Source organism: Psilocybe cubensis, chromosome 5 (genome assembly GCF_017499595.1).
Source record: "Psilocybe cubensis strain MGC-MH-2018 chromosome 5, whole genome shotgun sequence".
Lineage (NCBI taxonomy): Eukaryota > Fungi > Basidiomycota > Agaricomycetes > Agaricales > Agrocybaceae > Psilocybe > Psilocybe cubensis.
Genome location: NC_063003.1, coordinates 1,559,833 through 1,577,816, shown reverse-complemented (window position 1 = coordinate 1,577,816; position 17,984 = coordinate 1,559,833). Strand labels below are relative to the sequence as shown.

The following is a 17,984-nucleotide window of genomic DNA, read 5'->3' as shown; positions in this document are numbered from 1 at the left end:
TCGATAAAAGGATTACAGAACAACTAAAACAGCTTCAGAAGCTTGCACAGATATTTTGCTGCTACTTTGTTTCTCTTCTTTCAATGCCCCAGCAGCCTCACCACTGGCAAAGTTCTGTCCGGCCCATGTCGTTAGATTTGCAGCTTTTACATCTGCGCCAGGGGCTTGAAGTCTCCTGATGGTCACCGGCCTATTCTTGTTTTGACGGTATTCAGTTATATCAAATTCTGCGGACGGTCTCTGGCCTATCTCGGTTTGGTTGAATATTTGTAGATTTATCAAGGCTAATTTGGTTGGGAATGAATGCGCATTTGGCTTGGAGGTGTCCCAGAAGCCGTATGCAACGAGTTGACCAGCCGACTCGTCGCCCAACGCGGTAGTGATGCTCGACCCGTTTGCTTGTCTACTGGGGAAGATATTGGAAATACGAAGGGATGTAGAACGTCCGAGGGCTTCTGCGATAAATAGATACGAGGAATAGGAAGGGAAGACTTGTATGGCGCCATTTTGATTTTGAACAGGATACCTGAAAGAGAATTAATGAAATTCTTAAGAATAAACGATAAGCCGCTGTCCCATACCACATGTCGTAAAAACTCAGGCCGCCATGATTTAGCTGTGTGCTACTTTGTAGCGCGAGAGGTCCTCCTTGATGTAGATACAATCTAAAAGGATTTATATTAAGTGTATTATTCATTGAGATACGGTGGACACTGTTACCTTGAGACGTTTAAAGACGCAGCATATAATGTTGTATCCAGCTGATCATCGCTTTTAACATTCAGGTCCAACTAAGTGCTCTTATTAACTCACCAGCCACAAAGCCTGACCAAATGTGTTGCTAACGCCATCCTTCCCCGAGCAAGAAACTGAATTATACTCCCCTGACAAACATGCCGTTAAACTTTTTACTGGCTCGAAATACGCACGAGTATACTCCTACCTATTACAAAGCTATCGTCCCCAAGCTGAGCTCTGACAGATTTGATACGAGGCTGCCAGAGATCAAGATATCTGGAAGCTGAAATTAGTTGATAACGAAAGACCGCGTGTGAATGCCCTACTCTGCTAGACGTGTGTGATTGACCTTTCAGACATGTATGGTGATTATCCCTTCGTCTGTAGAGGAAGGCAAGCGCGTACCAAGTTCGGTAAGGTGGCAACTGCAATTCTAGGGGGGTCGCAAACCTATCACGTTGGTTGAATGACAATGATATAGAAACAGAGATTTTAAGCGGTTTACACTATACTGGTAGGTGTGCTCGCTACATGTTGCAACAACATTGTCCTTGTTCGAGCCGGCTGCAAGAGCACTAACGCAGTCAAGAGCTGAAGAGGCTCCAGGGGTATCATAGGGCCAAATTGGATCTTCAACAGTCGCGGCTATCTGGAATTTGGGTGTTTTTATATTCAGGGCAGCTGAGATATTCTTGGCCCAAGTCTGTAGCAACAGTAAAATAGATTGGTGTAATGTAGACAATTAAAGATGCAAAATTACATACCGCCCAGATACTCGTGTAATTCTGAGGGGTGAAGGAGAGGTAATGGTCTGGTTCGTTTCCAACTGCAACGATGATAAATTTTGTTTCTAGAAGTATTGAATAATGAGCAATGAGGAATGTACTGACTCTCGAATGATAAAAATTGGCTTGGAGAAAGTCCCTTCACTGTGGCCTCAGCCATACTCAATGCGCCTTCAAAATCCAGATCATGCAGGTCCTGTAAAACGGACATCAGTGTAATTACAGAATAATTTGTTAAGAGATTCACCAGAGTCATGATGATTTTCGTTCCCTGAGGCAAGAGGCCAACAGATTTCCAAAACTGGGGCCCAAGGGTAGTGTTGTGTAGAGCGCCAGTTGAATCTATGAAATTGGACAGCGCAACCTTTTGGTTAGGATCCCAATGTGTCGAATCTGCCGTTATCCCGCCGATCCTTATTTCAGGAGGTACTCCAGTCCGGGACTTGATATTTTCCAATAGATTGAGCGAAAGCTGATTGGGAGCAGAAGCATTGCCAAAGAATTCCTCGAAAAAGGCAGTTTCAATGCTAAAGCTTGCTAAGGCTGGGTTTAAAGGATGCGAAGCATCTTCAGGGAGCGTCGGCGGTCCCTGAAGTCTCAAAGGTGACAATGATAGTGCTGGTTTCAAAATTCCAGCCAATATACAGAACAGAGTAAGAGGAATCATTGTGCTCGATGTGTCGTTCTGTTTGCTCCACTCCTGTTGTGTCTTTTATTATTCCACTGAGGAGCCTGCCACATCGACATAGAAGCCACCTGCGGGCCGTTAAACTTGAACAACATTGGAAGATGTGTATATATGTTGAAGTGATGTGCCAGAAGAAGTTCAAGCGCGTCGCTGGGTGATCACAAGACCGTCTTCATAGTTGCGCTTGTTTGCCCGCGGCCCGTGGCTGGTTTCCGGTCAACCTTGTACGTTCTTGACGTCGTCTGCCACATCCCACCGACATCTTCAACGAAAGCGATTCAAGTAACGCTCAGATTCGCATTAAATAGCTCCGTCCCCATCGTCAAATCGCAAGCAATTACGTATGGTTTTCAGTGCCGAGGCTCCTGAACGCCTCTGATAATCGTTCCCAGGTCATGCGTCCAAGAAAGTGCTCAAAACAGAACCTAACATCTCCGGCTACATATAAGCGAATCATTCTTGACAATATCATGCCCGACGCTGTTATTCGCTCTCACTAATGGCTCTCTCTGGGTTGAAAGTTATCGAGGTACCAATGTGTCAACACCCGGATGTTCAGCCTACTAAAAACATGTGCGATGTTAGTTTGCAGGTCTTGCACCGGGTCCCTTTGCTGGGATGATTTTGGCAGACAATGGTGCTTCTGTAACGCGCATCGACCGGCCATCTTCTACCTCCAATGATGTTTTATGCCGTGGAAAGCGCTCTATCATTGTGGACTCCAAGAAACCCAGTGGACGTCAGCTACTCCAGGAACTCATCGCCTCTACAGATGTTCTCATAGACCCTTTCAGACCTGGTGTTCTAGAAAGGCTCGGACTTGGGCCTGAACTGTTTTTGGGAGATGGACAACGGAAGGGTTTAAATGAGAAACTTATCTATGCAAGGATTGTTGGGTAGGCCGTAAAACTTTCATTTCACAGATATATGTTGATAACCTTGTTCTTAGATTCCCAAGAACAGGTGTGAATACTTCATTCAATGCATTGTATTTGCCTTCGTACTTAAGGAGCATTAGGACCCCACAAAAATATGGCGGGACACGATATTAATTATCTTGCATTGAGCGGTGTTTTGGCTGTAAGCAGCGACACAATGTTAAAGCAACTTTCAATAACCTCAGATATATCAATAGATGCTTCCCGGAACTGCTGAAAAGCCCGCGTTTCCGATAAATATTCTTGCCGACTTTGCTGGGGGAGGACTTACATGCGCAAATGGGATCCTTCTGGCACTCATTGAAAGAGGAAGAACAGGTCGAGGCCAAGTGGTGAATTCAGATATGGTAAGTCTGCTTTTCTTGCACTTCCCTCACAGTATTTATTTTCTCGATAGGTTTCTGGGACGCGTTATCTTTCGTCCTTCCCCCTTATTCAAAACTATCTCAAGACTGGAATCGTAGGTGGACCTCGAGGGACCAACATTTTGGACGGTGGATCACCCTTTTACAACATATACTCGTGTCAAGGCGGAGGTTGGATGTCGGTTGGCTGCCTAGAGCCACAATTTTTCAAGATTTTCATCGAGGCCTTTACGGATCACGTTCCAAAAGATTTCAACCCTTTGAATGGTTGGAAGCCGAATCCTTCAACACAGTTCCAGAAGGACGAGTGGCCAATGCTTCAAGAATATCTAACCAAAGGTTTTCTAACAAGGTCTAGAGATTTCTGGACGGACTTGTTTCATGGTCAGTGTTTATTCGTGTTCGGGGAGGTCATGGAATACCCATTCCGATTTCAATTACAGGAACTGACGCTTGTACGGTACCAATTCTGACACCGCAAGAAGCTGGCAAACAAACTTCCAATATCCCGGCCTTCCACCCCCAGCTTACTAGTCATATAGATCAGGGAAAACCTTGTGATTCGAAGAATGTGATTCTACAGCCGGGAACTCACACGTATGCTGTTTTGCGCGAGTATGGTCTTGATGAAAGTCGTATACGCGAATTAGACAATGCCGGTGTACTGGGAAACAAATCCCTACCCCCTTCCAAATTGTAGTTGTTTTCATAAACATTTGTCAAATGCTTTCCAGAATGCTGTAACTCCCAAATGCTCAAGTTAATAAGGTACTAAGACAAAATAAGGATGAAATGTGAGGCTGCTGATTGGCACTGCAAATAAGACGCATGGGGATACCATCATGGTTCGTGGTGATAGTGATTGCACTACCCCGGAGCTCTTATCACATGTAACGTTCAATCCTTTTACATTTATTCAAAACATTTGTCTTCTCTCGGCTCGGCTGCTACTTTTGCGACACCACACTACTTCATCACATCGAATGGCCTCTACACAACTCAAACGAATCTCAAAGGAAGAGGTTGGCAAGGTACGTCAGACACTTCCGGATCATGTCTGCCTAGGTTTCTAAATTTCTGTGTTCAATGTACAGCACAACCAACCCGATGATTTGGCAAGTGTCGCCTCGGTGAACCGGTTTCTGAAACATACACTCACAGTCGGTTATTCAGTGGATTATCATCGATGCGGTGGTCTACGACCTAAGCAAGTTCAAAGCCATGCATCCCGGAGGTCTTTCCGTGCTCTTGGACCCAGAAATCGGTCAGTCAACTCGTCTATTGAAGGTCGTAGCTTGATCTGAAGTGGGCACTTTCAATTAGCTGGACAAGACGCCACCGAGGCATTCTTCAGCCTTCATCGTTACGAAGTCCTCCAGAGACCTCAATATCAACGATTGCGCATCGGTCAGATCGACGGAGAGGAGCCTCATATCCACGGTCGGGTTGCAGGGGAGCTCAGCAAAGTTCCTTATGCTGAGCCTACGTGGCTCTCTGATGGTTATCATAGCCCTTACTACACTGAGGTCCTTAACATCCTTACCCCTTGATGCTTGCGCGAAGTTAAATCCGTGGTTCCTGTTTTTAGGGACATAGGATCTTCCAGAAGGCCGTTCGGCGGTTCTTCGATGAAGTTGTGTATCAGGATGCTCTCGTTAGTGTTTTCGCATACAATTTTTTGTAGCAAAGAGGCTTACCACCACCACCACAGGACCGTGAAGCAGATGGGAAACGACCATCGCAGAGCGTTATTGACAAAATGACGTATGTCGCCAATCCTGTCTTCGAAAGTCAATGTAATAATAAACTGAGCGTCAATTCCACCTTTTCCCTAGTGCTCTGAACATCCATGCCATGCGTCTAGGGCCTGGTAAACACCTCCAAGGTCGCATTCTAATGGACGGTCTTGTAACGCCTGAGACATTCGACTACTTCCACGAGGTACGGATTTTCTCGGTTGCCACCAACCCACCACACTCACCGTTGCCCACATCCTACTAGTTGATCATTACCCAAGAATTCGCAAGATCAAGTCTACGAGGCTACGGTGATGGTGCGCTGCTATCTTTCCCCATACCGTGTTATTTGTTCTCACGTAGTGTAGGTCTCATGGGTGGCAAGGTTATTGGGCTTCCTCCAGTCCTCAATTTTGGCAGCGAAGAGCTTAAAGCGAAAGTCGTACCCGAAGTTTTGAGCGGCAAGAAGTTCATCTGTCTTGCTATCTCAGAGGCACACGCAGGAAGCGATGTTATGGGCTTGCAAACAACTGCTGTTAAATCAGAAGATGGAAAGGAGTGGATTATCAACGGTACGGGTTTCTGTTGTGGTTCTGGTGTAGTCTTCTGATCCACATTTCAACTTAGGAACTAAGAAGTGGATCACTAACGGAACGTAAGTTCTATTTTATCTTTTCAACACTTTACCAAATGTTGACCCATATGCAAAATTAGATTTGCCGATTACTTCACTGTGGGCTGCAAGACTGAGGACGGATTTACCGTCATTCTGGTAGAGCGTGGTCCAGGTGTTGAAACCAAGCAGATTAAAACCAGCTATTCGACAACTGCTGGTACTGCATACATCACCTTCGATAACGTAAGAGCGCCAATTGGCAACACACTGGGTGAAGAAGGCGGAGGTATTTTTGTCATCCTCAGGTATGTACCAGTCCATCCATGGCATTGCCTCACTGTAGTTGAGAAGTTGCTGATCTATTGGCTCACAGCAACTTCAACCACGAGCGATGGGTCATGTGTTGCGCTTCTGCAAGGAGCCAGAGGGGCATCAGTGCGTTCTCTTTATCTCATTTGCATCGAAGTCTGCCTAAAATGTATCCTCTTATTCTTTTTCTAGTCGAGGAGTGTCTGAAGTGAGTCGCCGATGTCAGAGTTCAACGGGGATTACGTCTCATCTACGTTTCAGGTGGACCACGCAGCGCAAAGTCTTCGGAAAGCCCCTGCACTCGCAGGCCGTCATTCGCTCGAAGCTCGCGGGGATGATATCGCGGGCAGAAAGTAAGACTTTTCACCGATATCTTCACATGTCATTTTTTGAACTATACCTATTCCCAGGTGTCCAAAGTTGGCTCGAGAATATCACGTATCAGATGTGCAATATGGTACGTCAAAGCTGTATTCAGGGCGACCCAGGATATTTCCTCACGCTCCACCCTATTTCTAGTCGTACAAACAACAAGCTGGAAAGCTTGCCGGGTAAATACAACTACCGCGAATTGTTGAGCACAATCACTGATGACTGTCCATTTTTAGCCAAATCGCTTTATTGAAGAGCTACTCCACAAGCTGTGGGCAAGACACTGCAAGAGATGCTGTCCAGGTCTTTGGCGGGCGTGGAATCACTCAAACGGGAATGGGCAAATTCATTGAACACGTTCGTGCACTTTGCTTCCGACTTATGGGTTTTTCCTATTGGACTGACCTTTACTGAATTTAGTATCACCGCACAATTCCCTTCGACGCACTGCTGGGAGGTGCCGAAGACGTTCTTGCAGATCTCGGTGTGCGGCAAGCACTTAGGGCAATGCCCAAGGACGTGAGACTGTAAAGTCTTGATTAGTGTCGACAACTTCCAAGATGTAACATAATTTTATATGCTATTGATTATCGGCACTTGCATTTTCATGTACCAGTTCCAAGGAACCATAATATTTTTTTTTTTTTTTTTTTTTTTTTTTTTTTTTATTTTATGTTATAGCCTCTGAGGGGTGGGCCCCTCCCTTGGCTTAGTACTACCATTACAGTTTCTCTATATAGGTTGTAATCCTACTGTTCCATGTGTACTGTGTAAAGGAATAAGAAGTGTTGCTTATGAGAGATTACTAACATTTATTGCGGCATGGTGTTTTCTGCGTGGGGTGTTGGAGTTGAAGGTTGAGGTTTCCTCTTCCGCTCCCGATATCGAGAGACTCGACACCAGGAGCCAAAGAGAAAAATGCCAGAGTGATAGAGCCGTTCTGTGATGTTCTTGTCTTCAAACCTAATGAGAATAGAAAGTCGGTCCTTCTGGAACTCCTCCCCATCGCGACAAAGAGCCCGTATTTGCCCTCGGATATCCTGCCTAGATACCCCTGCCTCATTTTCAAGTAATGACCATATGCTGTTTTTTGGAGTGGCGGAGTCAAAAGAGTCGCGAAGTGAATCAGCTGGGAGATCATGGACCACTATACCATGCCATGGCACATCCGAGTGAACTGTGGGTGGGTCACCAATAGTTGAATCAAAATTAGGAAAGCAATCGGAGGCCTGAGCTGCTTGAAGAATGGTCATCGGGCGAGCTTTTATTCTAGCAGTTCTAGTGTCGTTTGCAGTGTGGATAATGAGCCTTCCTGATTTTGAGACATTAGCTCCGAGAACATGACGAGGGGGGTCCCGTGACATTGGCGAGAGCTCGCTATTGAGTCGCTCCACAAAATCAGTGAGTGGACCAGATGGCTGTGTAAGTGGAAAGTCATCCCAGGATGCAATAAGGCGATTATTTGAGGAATAATGGCGGGTTGGACGAGTGACGTGAGGGCGGGTCTTAACAGGGCCTCCAGCAATTGGGGCTGGGGATGTCCTCTGCGGCGTGTGGGCTGGCTGAGCCACTAGTGTAGTTTTGGCCACCGTAGCATATGACCGGGGCTCAGTAACCCTTTCAGGGTTTTGGGGGTGACATTCCGGGTCTGCCGGGAATAAGGTTGAGTGTAGCAGCAGAGCGGCGTGCATCGTTCGGTCACTGAGTGTGACGGTACCGTGAGAAATGCTCTGTATAATCGCGACCGTTGCCAGAATGGAGTCCAGCAGAGTCTCGAGGTGAGCAACCTGTCCGGCAACAATGTCCGAAGACACAGCTGGCGGGGGCAGAGTAGATGGGGGTGCAGCATCGGTGTTTGGGGCACTGTGTGGGTCCGCCAATGGTATGGGTGTGTTGACAGAGTGCTGTGGAGAGGGACCCAGAGGGGCATCCACTGATTTCCGAGGGTGAGTTCTGCCTTTCTTTATAAGGCGCTTCGTATGGGGTGACCTCTTGGTCTGTAGCAGCTTTCGGCCATCACTCTCTGACTCTGTTGGGCCTGGGGTTGAGTCTGGAGAGCGCTGTCGCCGTGTACCCAGCAGCGGGGCCGGTGAGCTGGCACGCTGACCATGTTGATGGTGGTGGTTAGTGCGTGAGAACATCGAACCATAATATATCTTTTTTTTATTGTCAAGTTAAGCAACTTCTGACTTTTGGGGGGAATACAAGCTTTTTTCTAGTCTTTACTTTCGAGAGATTTACAAGGCATACATACATTGAAGTGATATATGGGTAGTATCCGCCGAAGAGAAGATATAAGGTATCAAGCAGAAGAGATGGTAGTGGAAACAGATGAGATATAAGAAAGAGATCCAGCGGCAGTCATCCATGACAGTTATCTGGAGGTTGTGCATAAATTAATGAACAAAAAAGGGGGACATTGACCATACCACGTACACAAAAGAAAATAGGAAAGATGGAGAGAAGAGAGAAAAAGACAATTAGTTGCTAGGCCCGGTCATATAATCCATGCTTTGATCATAAGCCATTCCTTGAAGATCAAGACCAAGGTTTTCCTGGAACTGTGCCATCCAGTTGAATCCAACTACAGATAAGGTTCGATGAGTGAAAAGAATCACAATCAAAAAGCCTCGACAACTTACCAGGCAAGGAAATATCCTGCCATCCACTAGGATCAGTCAGGGACTGCATACTCTGCATGATATGATCATCAAACGGCAACGGCGGCTGGAAGAACTCGTTCATCATCACATTCCCTCCAGTCACCACGCTATCCGTCGGATTGACGTTCAGCGCGTTCATCGGCCCCGTCTGGGGCACATACGGGTCAATCGGTCCCGCCGGCGCAAAGTTGTCGAATGACAGCGCGGACTCGGTGGGTGGCGGCGAGAGCGAGTTGCTCGTCGACGGCGAAGGGTGAGTGAACACGTTTGAAGGGGCGTCATAGTTGGATGCGTAGCCCGAGTGGGTGGCCATGTTAGTGGATGTTGTGGCCGGGGGTGGTGACCTATATGTGCGCGATTTCTGGCGGGGAAGAGGAACGGTCGAGCTGGCGGTGGATCCGGGGGACATGGGATCGAGGCTGGCCATGGGTTTGGCTAGGAGCTTCTCGAGGAAACGAGAGTACAACTTGGGACCGTGTCGCTCATCGATAGCAACTTCGGGCGAGCCAAGGAGGTCGGCGACTTTTTGTACCTGACTACGAATCTTTGCTCGAGTCTCCGGTGTAAGATAGGTGGTAAATCTTGGTTGGAGAAGCTAAAAGACAATGAATGGGCGAGCGAGGGGGTAACATTGCGCCATATCGCACCTTGACAAGGAAAGCAGACGCAAAAGTGACAAAGACGCTCTGAGCTTCCGGTCCATGTTTCACGAAATGGACTGATTAGAGCTCATCAGCAACCCAAAGCCTAATGCGAAAAAATGTCAAGGTGAACATACGCTGTCCCGGCCGGCAAATATCGCTGACGAGAGCGTCAACAACGTCGAAAGCAGCTCGCAAGCACTATCAAAAGATAACAGTAAGTCAGCGACCAAGAAAAACCAACCGGCTATGCGTAAAAAATGCTGACCCGCTCAAGGAATGGGTTCTCGTTGACCCTATCTGTCTTTCCAAACGCATGCTGGAAGCCATATGACAAGGCGATCAACCTGGCATAGCTGTACGCCAATCGCAGCAGCCCAGTCCTGAAGCGATTGTGTGGGTCGTTCATGTCGGTCGTCTCGAGCACTGAGAACCATTGATCACGTAGAACCTGTAGCTCGTCATCTGTCTCAATGGCAATTTTTTCGAAGTCGATGTTCTAAACAAAAGTCAGTCAAATACAAGAAAGAAAATTAAGCAAAGAAAAAATATACCTTGTTCAAGTTAGTAGGGTGTAACGGATCACTGTAAACTTTCGCAATAAAGCTCGACATGACCCGCAACTCTGCATTATACGCCGAAATGTGGATATCAAAGTTTGGCATATTGTGCGGCGACGAGTTCCACCATTTCGGTGAATTGTTCGCGATATAATCCGATGAGCTGATGATGGGTGGTTTACCATACTGCGAACCCGTGGACCGGTCAAGGTTGAAGCAGTTCAGCCAAACACGGGTGCGGTTCAGCATCTCCCGCGCGTGATTCTCATTGAGAGGTTTCGCAGATGTGGGAACGTGCAAATTAATGTCGGTAGCCACACTGGAAAAAAGAAACAGAGATAGTACCGCCATTAATGATAAAAAAAAAAGACAGAGAGAAATTTTAAAAAAATCCGTACCGAATAGCCAGCCCAAGGTACAGCCAACTGCGTTGGTCCTCCCATTTCTTCGCAGGTACGGGGTACAAACTCAGCAGGATGTATGCAGAACACATCTCCACATTTTTGTTTCCGCCAATGAGAGCTGTACCGGCAGCCCACTGTGCATAGTGCATGCACTTCGCGTAGAGATCGGGACGCTCAAAATAGAACCTGGAGGCCACAGCACAAACTGATTGCCCACAAATAGATTAGCACTGGGAAGATAAAAACATACGGAGAGCCGAATACTCACTAACTGTAAACAAAAAGGGGCTTCGATAGAATGTACGCTGCGCAGTGTACAGGACTGGGTCGAGCAGTGACACGGAAAGATTCATGTTGTCAAAATAGCTAGAAAAAGTGATAAGACATTTTTAGCCAGATTCTTTAATCTCTGTGGAGTAAAGCCCGTACATTTTGAACAATTTCTCGGCCTCCAAAGGTGTGATGATTCCCCGAGTAAGAATGGATGGTGCTTGGTGCTGGGCAACTTCCAGCCTACGCCCCAAAGCCTGAGGTGCAAGAGCTTCATTGTAATCAGAATTATTGAAACGTAAAGAAACAGTAAAACAAACTCACTCGACTTGAAGAAATTGGCGTTCGCAATGCCCGATCCTCGATCCTCGTCTTCAGGTTCCGCGCTACCCGCGCGGCTTACAGGGTTCTTCAAACTGAGTTCTCCAAAAAGGCCAAACGGCGCAGCGCCAACAGGCAAATTGACCGGTTTTGCATTCTCACCAGAATTCTTCTTGCGCTGTTGTGTATTTGCCGTCGCAACTGTGCCGATGCTAGAGCTAGAGCTCTTGTGATTCAATATTCTGCCTCCCTGTTCGGGATTAGACGAGCCAGAGGCGTCTCCGGGCGCGTTGTCCACCGTAACTTCGTATCTTTCATCGCCGTTCCCGAAGGCTTCGGCCAGTGCCTCGTCCGAGGCATCAACATACTCCTCATCGTCATCTGAGTCGTCACCACCCTCATAGTCCTCCTCGACAAGATAGCGCTTCGGCATACCCGCGCCGCCAATGCCGATGAACGCGCCAAATTCATGCAAACTTTCGCGCGCTTTGGCGATCCACTCCTCGACGGCCTTGTTCATTACGACATTGTTGCTGCCGTTCCCATTCGCACCACCGTGCTCGTCACCGCCTGCTTCGTCCCCGGGCACATCCGAACCAAAGAAGGAGCCGGAGTTGGACGAGGGAGTTAACACGGGGGAGGAGAGGTTTACGCCCGTAGAAGTATCCATACCGGCATTACGAGGCTGATTGGATGAAATGGTGACCTTTTCGAGCTGGTGCATTAACCTTTCGATCTCCTTTGCCTGGGCCTGGATCTGGTTGAGGAGATGCTCCCGTTTCCTACAGTATCGAGTTTTTACGTTTGCATTGTATGAATCCTTTAGAAAACGAGAGAATGCAGGGATCAAGGTGGAACTCACGGTGGCGTACGACGAATCTTCCTCCCGGGAATAACACACTCATGCCCACCATTGAAGCAGCGCTTGCAAGGCTCGGTCTCCGTCTTAGCTTCACATCTCATCTAACTTTGAGGTTTTTGCACCGCGCACACGCCCTGGACCTATATTTCCTTCCATCAATAAGATAATACAGCAAGATAGAAGTAACACTGACAATTTGGACTGCTTATCCTTAGTATCTGATTGGCCAACCTCCGAGTCTGGGTCTTCGATCGCTGACTCGTCTTTGAAAGCTGATCCGTGATGCCTTTTAGGTTGAGGAGCCCCAGAGGTATCGTTTGCGTTGAAATAGGTTTGCTGGAGTTGAGAGGAGGATGAAGGCGGGGAAAAGGACTCGTGCAGCGGACCGGGGGACGAAGTTAGATAACTCGGGCTGCCTCCTTGGCTGACATCCGATAAATTATTCTGCAGCGACATCGGGATGCCGCTTGGGGGTGAGAAGGTAAAGGCCGAAGAGGTAGGCTGGCGATAAGGTCCGTTGGCGCCATTAGAAGGCGGGCCAGTAGCTTGGGCACCGTAGAGACCAGCGTACGCACCGCTCATTGAATTTTGGCCCGATTGGGCAGCGCCAAAGGACGATGAACGGCTGTGCGAATGCTGCTGGCTGAGTGGGTTGGAGAAGGCACCCATGAGAGACGATGAGTGGGCATTTGGATTTTGGACCTGTTGTTGCTGTTGCTGTTGCTGCTGCTGGGAATACTGATTGTGATATGCATTGCTGGAGGCATACGCCTGCTGCTGTTGCTGATGAAGCATCTGCTGCTGCTGCTGCTGCTGGCGAGATTCGTTAGCAGCAAACTCGTAGTCCTGCTCGAGCTGAAGGGACGAAAAGTTGAGCTGGGACTGGTTCCACTGTTGGCCCATATTGTAAGAGTTGGACATGATCTGTTATTTTGGCGTCTGTAGATAGAACGTGTTGGGGTGGTGATAATCCGAACAGCACGGGAAAAAGGAAGGTCGGGCCAAGATATCGCCTTGGATCTGACAGGGGGGCAAGTGCGAGTGAGAAGACGGCTAATGACAACAAAAGGACATGGGGCAAGGGGTTGAATGATAGATATGTGTGCTCACCATAAACGGAGAGAGAATGCCTAGCTTTCTGAAGGTCGCTCTGGGACGCGAGACGACGACGACGAAGACTGCTGGGCGTTGAGCACAAAGCTGGATCGCCGAGAACGGTTATGGGTGGATTATAAGATGGACGAGCAAGTGTGCAACGGACTTGTATTTCCGGATTGGGCTGTGCGTGGCTTATTCACAGCCACTGGAAATAATGTAATAAAAAAGCTGAAGATCCTCATACACATGCACATCGGTGCCTCACCGAGTCGCTGTCTCTCCCACCGGCCGTATTTTTGCAACATTTCACCTTTCTGTTCTTACATCCACCAGCGACGGCTTATTACATTAGCGCTGGAGCATCCCCGGCCCGAAATCCTGCAACTTCCAAGCTCTTTTAACAGTTTACTCGTCGCTATGCACATGATGAGGAAGAAAAACATACGAGGAGAAGATGACTGTAACCCTACGCCATCAGCATTCCGGGCAGAACAATGTCTGACTCATCCAAAAAAAACAATCTAAGCGCGTATATGCATATCATTTCCATCAAATCACCGTTCTTTTCACGAAACACGCGTCGCTGCCAGCATGCGGCTCGACGGTAATTGTGAACCCAGTCATATTGAGAACACCCACCATCGTCATCTTCATCTCAGCCCTCGCTACTTGAAGTCACCGCCGTCTTCTGGTTAATACCCTCGACAGCGATCCGCGGCTGCCCCACCCTATAAGGCCAATAAACACCAAAAGAACCTTTCGTATCAGAGTCAAGGTCGGAAATAACACATCGGTGCTTACTATTCAGTCATCCAGAGCTTACCAGACTTACCCCTGAATCACCCCCACACACGCCAAACTTCATGCGCGCCAACAGCTGCCAACAGCCGCCAACCCACGCGGCATTCGAAATTCGAAACGGAGGCAAAACGCCGAGAGTGCGGAGGCATATCTCTCACTGAATATGGAAATTCTTGCTTTATGTGATGAATGCCTCAAGCTATCTTAATGAAAGAATATGTGGTCAGTAAAACCACAACCGGCCATTCGGGATTCGTGTATCCGACCTGCATTGTATTAAGTATATCTTACAGTTACTACCGTAGTGAGCGCCTTCACTTTCAAGTTATTACGACATCCCTATAAAAACATACGAAAGGATTGAAGCTTGTTTCTTGAACACCGGTACCGTCAGATTGAGTTTAAGTATATACGTAGATGGGCCATAGGCTCATAGCACAGTCGCATCAAATCAAAGGCAGAACCCACGACGCAGACTCGCGATGTCGGCAAGGCTGAACTATATCAACTTGTCACGCCGTCGGTCCAAGTCTATCCGCGGCCACCTCCCACATCTACACCCTTTCAGACCTACTTTCTCATGACACACAAAGCTCAGTAACGTGTCAGTAGAGTTGCACAGACAGGTTCGAGACCAACGATATCAACATCAATTCTCGATGACAAACCATCACCCTTCACATCACCCACCCATGTTATTCCTCCAGGTGTTCATCCCCACCAACAAGATGAAAGGTACACTCACAAATCATAAATCAGAAATCAGAAAGTCACCAATCAGAAGCAGTCAAAGGTCAATCAACACCAGCAAGGTGTAATCAGAAAGCAAGCAAAAATTGGTTATTCTTTTTGGGCTGAAATGCTAAATAACAAGACTGACCAAGATGACGACAAGAATAAAAAATATGAAGAAAAAAAGACATACTAAAACACAGACCAATGCAGACGATCTAAAACAAATATTTCAAAAAAAAAAAACATAAAATGACAATCGCATGACGAGCATAAAACCATGGGAGAAGTGAAAAGGGAAAAAATACAAAAAAAGCTCATCATGGAAGAAGGGAAAGGAAGAAAAGGGGAAAAACAGATGGCGAGCAGTGGCGGAGGCAGCAAATTATGGGTAAAAGAGGATCATCAATCAACAGCGAAAAAGCGCACTCTCACCCCTTCCCACTGGTGATGTGAATGTCATCGCGTCTCGGGATTGTCAGCGGGGTCGTCCATAGTCGTGCACTTAGCGTATAGGGTCAGAGGAGACTGGGAATACAGACAGCTGCAGAGCAGAGATTAGGGCGCATTGAGTGAGAAGTCGAGTCGAATATGATACAGATGGTGAACGTTTGGGGGGCGAAGCGAGGGAAGAGGGAGGGGACGCAAGGTGATGGATGGATGGTGATATTGTTGCGATTCTTCGATGACCAGATCAAAAAAGCCCGGCTTGCCTTGGGAAACAATGTAAAGAACAAGAATTGAACAAGCCACTGGGCCTTGCAAGAGGCTGGGGGTAACAAGTAACAAACTCGTCAATGTGCCCGAGTTCGTGGTGGTAACATGCGTCAGCACCATGCACTGGAAAACAGTGCTGACGACTAACGACTAAAAATTGTATGAAAAATAAATAACATAAGTCAAAGCAAAATCAAGGTAAAGAAGGCGCGATTGATAGCGTGACAGGCCATTGATGGGGGGAATTAGGAGAGAAAAAGAATCCTTGTGAGGGTGGGTGCACATGGGGCTGGTGCGTGAGGGGAATGGATAATAGGACGGACTGTACTTATCGCCAGTTATGAGTAGAATACGCAAAAAGAACGATCGAAGGTGATTAGGCACTGGGCGAGAGTTCAATAGAAATATAGACAAGAGGGCAGCAAGACGTATTGGTGTTGTAACAGAGTTTAAACTTGGGGAAGAGTGAGTTTCAATTGGCTTCTTTCTTTAGTTTATGCGGCCCTGGGAGGTGGGAGCGGGAACTCCTTCGTTACGTCGGCTTCCTCGTCATACCCAGCAGTTGACGTTTGTGAGATGACCGACGGCTGCATCGACGCAATCCGCAAACGGTCTCTAACTTCATCCTCCGATACGTCAAGCGCCGCAATCAGCGACTGCAGCGCGCGCTCCTTGCTCTCCGTCGACGACGACGAAGCTGTCGCCGCATGCTGCACAAACGTAGGGCGCGGAGGTAGTTCTGTGTTAATGTCCTCAAATGGATTCACCGAGTGCGCGGCTGAGACAGTCGACACGTTCGAGTAGCGCATTTTCTCTTTGCCTTTCGACTTGGCCGACTTGACGACTGAGTTAGAGCGCGATCGCGGCTGGAAATCGGTGTCCTGAGCATTGAAGAATGGATTATGGATGCTCCTTCTGTTGTTGGCTTCCGGGTCGCTGGCGGCGTCTGCGATAGGAGCGGCGTCCGTGTAGTGCACCACTTCGGCAGACTCCCATTTGTGTGCTTCTGAGGCAACGGGATGTGGGGTGGGAATTGCCATAGCGGTTGTAGGTGACATCCTCCCTCCATCGGCTTGTGAGTGGACAGAGAGATATGATCCATTGCCTGTCTGTGTCTCCCAGCTCGATGTCATCTCCGGGTTGACGTCAATTCGATCAAGGAACGGGCGGGGAACTGGCATAGGAGTCGCCTGAGCCTGGGTCGCGCCGATATCCGAATAAGTCTGAGGGAAGTCAAAAGAGGCAATATTGGTCGACTTGTGCGTGTATGCCGTACGCACGCTAGGTGTCTTCTTGAACATCGTTAGCTTCTCCATTGGCGCCACTTGTTCGGTTTCCTTCATTTCCTTTGTCTGGTACATGTCCTCCCATTTGTCGTCGCTATCTTCGAGCTTGTTCCATGGCTCGAGACGCGATCTCCGCTGCTCGCCCGCATTAAGATTGCGACTGTGCGAGAGCGGCCCGCGTGCATTTACACGGGCTTTGAGGGACTTGGAATAGCGTTTGTAATACCACAGCGCAATGAGAATGAGTAAGCTGGCACCAACGAAGGCACCGACGCAAGAGCCAATTACTGTGCCCATGGCTATAGTGGGTTTCGCGCTTGCAGAGAGAGAGGATGGCGAAGAGTCGCCCGAAGAGGCATCTGCTGCTGTAGGAACAGGTTCCGATGTAGAAGATGCAGCGCTTATCTGCGTCACTGAGCTAGTAACCACCGGCGTTGAGAATGGGTTTGCGGGGTTCAGGGGAGGTGCTGTAGCACCGGGATTACTCGAAGCAGTGGGATTGAAAGCAAGGTTTGTTACGGATGTCGCCGCTGCAGTATCGACCACAAGTGTAGACGATGGGTTGACGCCTATAGCGTCGGAGACACTGAGCGGATCTGGACCTTGCCGCTTCGCAAGGTGAATAGGACGTTCGTGGGCGACCATGACGAGCGTGAGCAAGTGGACAGAGAAGGAAAAAAGAGCGGGCTTGTATGCAGAATAAAAGAATGGAAGGGGCCGTGATGAAGGCTGTAATTGAATCTAAAACAAGTAGAGATGAGGCAGGGATGTGAATTGATGCAAACATATGTCAGATACGGACATGGCAGTGAAATGAGATAAAATACGAACGAAACCCAGTGGACTAGAACATCCAAATACTGCAAAGAAGAAGCTGAGCGTCGGACGGAGTGCACTCGTAGGTGTTCTGGGTCAACGAATGGATCCGTTGTCAAGAGCGTCCAAATTCCATTTGTCACACTGTGACTCCCGTGAGATCACGCTCATATTTAAAAATAAACCTCCGGACACCCCGCGTTTCAGCGCGGCTGCATATTTGCTGATAATCCGGCTTGCTCAAAACGCCTAGCTTCAGATTCTGC

General features: G+C 48.1%; 6 protein-coding genes across 6 annotated transcripts; 2 read left to right on the top strand and 4 right to left on the bottom strand.

Annotated features, from left to right (window-relative positions):
• Positions 1 to 12: 12 nt before the first annotated feature.
• On the bottom strand, positions 13 to 2,190 carry JR316_0005981 (Beta-glucuronidase; the record flags this gene model as incomplete). Its single annotated transcript, XM_047891731.1, has 11 exons — positions 13 to 526; positions 582 to 665; positions 721 to 761; positions 814 to 884; positions 944 to 1,014; positions 1,065 to 1,087; positions 1,144 to 1,188; positions 1,244 to 1,441; positions 1,503 to 1,564; positions 1,629 to 1,719; positions 1,771 to 2,190. The coding sequence occupies 11 exons, from the start codon at positions 2,188 to 2,190 to the stop codon at positions 13 to 15; spliced, it is 1,620 nt and encodes a 539-aa protein (XP_047749080.1).
• Positions 2,191 to 2,710: 520 nt separating this feature from the next.
• On the top strand, positions 2,711 to 4,214 carry JR316_0005980 (Alpha-methylacyl-CoA racemase; the record flags this gene model as incomplete). Its single annotated transcript, XM_047891730.1, has 7 exons — positions 2,711 to 2,740; positions 2,797 to 3,107; positions 3,161 to 3,174; positions 3,221 to 3,291; positions 3,347 to 3,496; positions 3,547 to 3,898; positions 3,958 to 4,214. 7 exons carry the CDS (start codon positions 2,711 to 2,713, stop codon positions 4,212 to 4,214), a joined length of 1,185 nt encoding a protein of 394 aa, XP_047749079.1.
• Positions 4,215 to 4,497: 283 nt separating this feature from the next.
• On the top strand, positions 4,498 to 7,078 carry JR316_0005979 (Acyl-CoA dehydrogenase apdG; the record flags this gene model as incomplete). The annotated part of the gene is made up of 17 exons (XM_047891729.1): positions 4,498 to 4,545; positions 4,676 to 4,778; positions 4,838 to 5,040; positions 5,103 to 5,168; positions 5,226 to 5,278; positions 5,350 to 5,455; positions 5,516 to 5,567; positions 5,619 to 5,822; positions 5,878 to 5,905; positions 5,965 to 6,171; positions 6,240 to 6,301; positions 6,368 to 6,383; positions 6,437 to 6,528; positions 6,586 to 6,632; positions 6,695 to 6,726; positions 6,784 to 6,904; positions 6,968 to 7,078. 17 exons carry the CDS (start codon positions 4,498 to 4,500, stop codon positions 7,076 to 7,078), a joined length of 1,551 nt encoding a protein of 516 aa, XP_047749078.1.
• A 281-nt stretch (positions 7,079 to 7,359) lies between these two features.
• JR316_0005978 (uncharacterized protein) lies at positions 7,360 to 8,688 on the bottom strand (the record flags this gene model as incomplete). Its single annotated transcript, XM_047891728.1, has 1 exon — positions 7,360 to 8,688. One exon carries the CDS (start codon positions 8,686 to 8,688, stop codon positions 7,360 to 7,362), a length of 1,329 nt encoding a protein of 442 aa, XP_047749077.1.
• Positions 8,689 to 9,027: 339 nt separating this feature from the next.
• Positions 9,028 to 13,189, bottom strand: JR316_0005977 (Transcriptional activator of proteases prtT; the record flags this gene model as incomplete). The annotated part of the gene is made up of 11 exons (XM_047891727.1): positions 9,028 to 9,131; positions 9,190 to 9,805; positions 9,858 to 9,928; positions 9,989 to 10,052; positions 10,120 to 10,350; positions 10,406 to 10,730; positions 10,810 to 11,020; positions 11,084 to 11,181; positions 11,245 to 11,356; positions 11,410 to 12,188; positions 12,462 to 13,189. 11 exons carry the CDS (start codon positions 13,187 to 13,189, stop codon positions 9,028 to 9,030), a joined length of 3,339 nt encoding a protein of 1,112 aa, XP_047749076.1.
• Positions 13,190 to 16,110: 2,921 nt separating this feature from the next.
• Positions 16,111 to 17,547, bottom strand: JR316_0005976 (uncharacterized protein; the record flags this gene model as incomplete). Its single annotated transcript, XM_047891726.1, has 1 exon — positions 16,111 to 17,547. One exon carries the CDS (start codon positions 17,545 to 17,547, stop codon positions 16,111 to 16,113), a length of 1,437 nt encoding a protein of 478 aa, XP_047749075.1.
• Between the last annotated feature and the right edge of the window lie 437 nt (positions 17,548 to 17,984).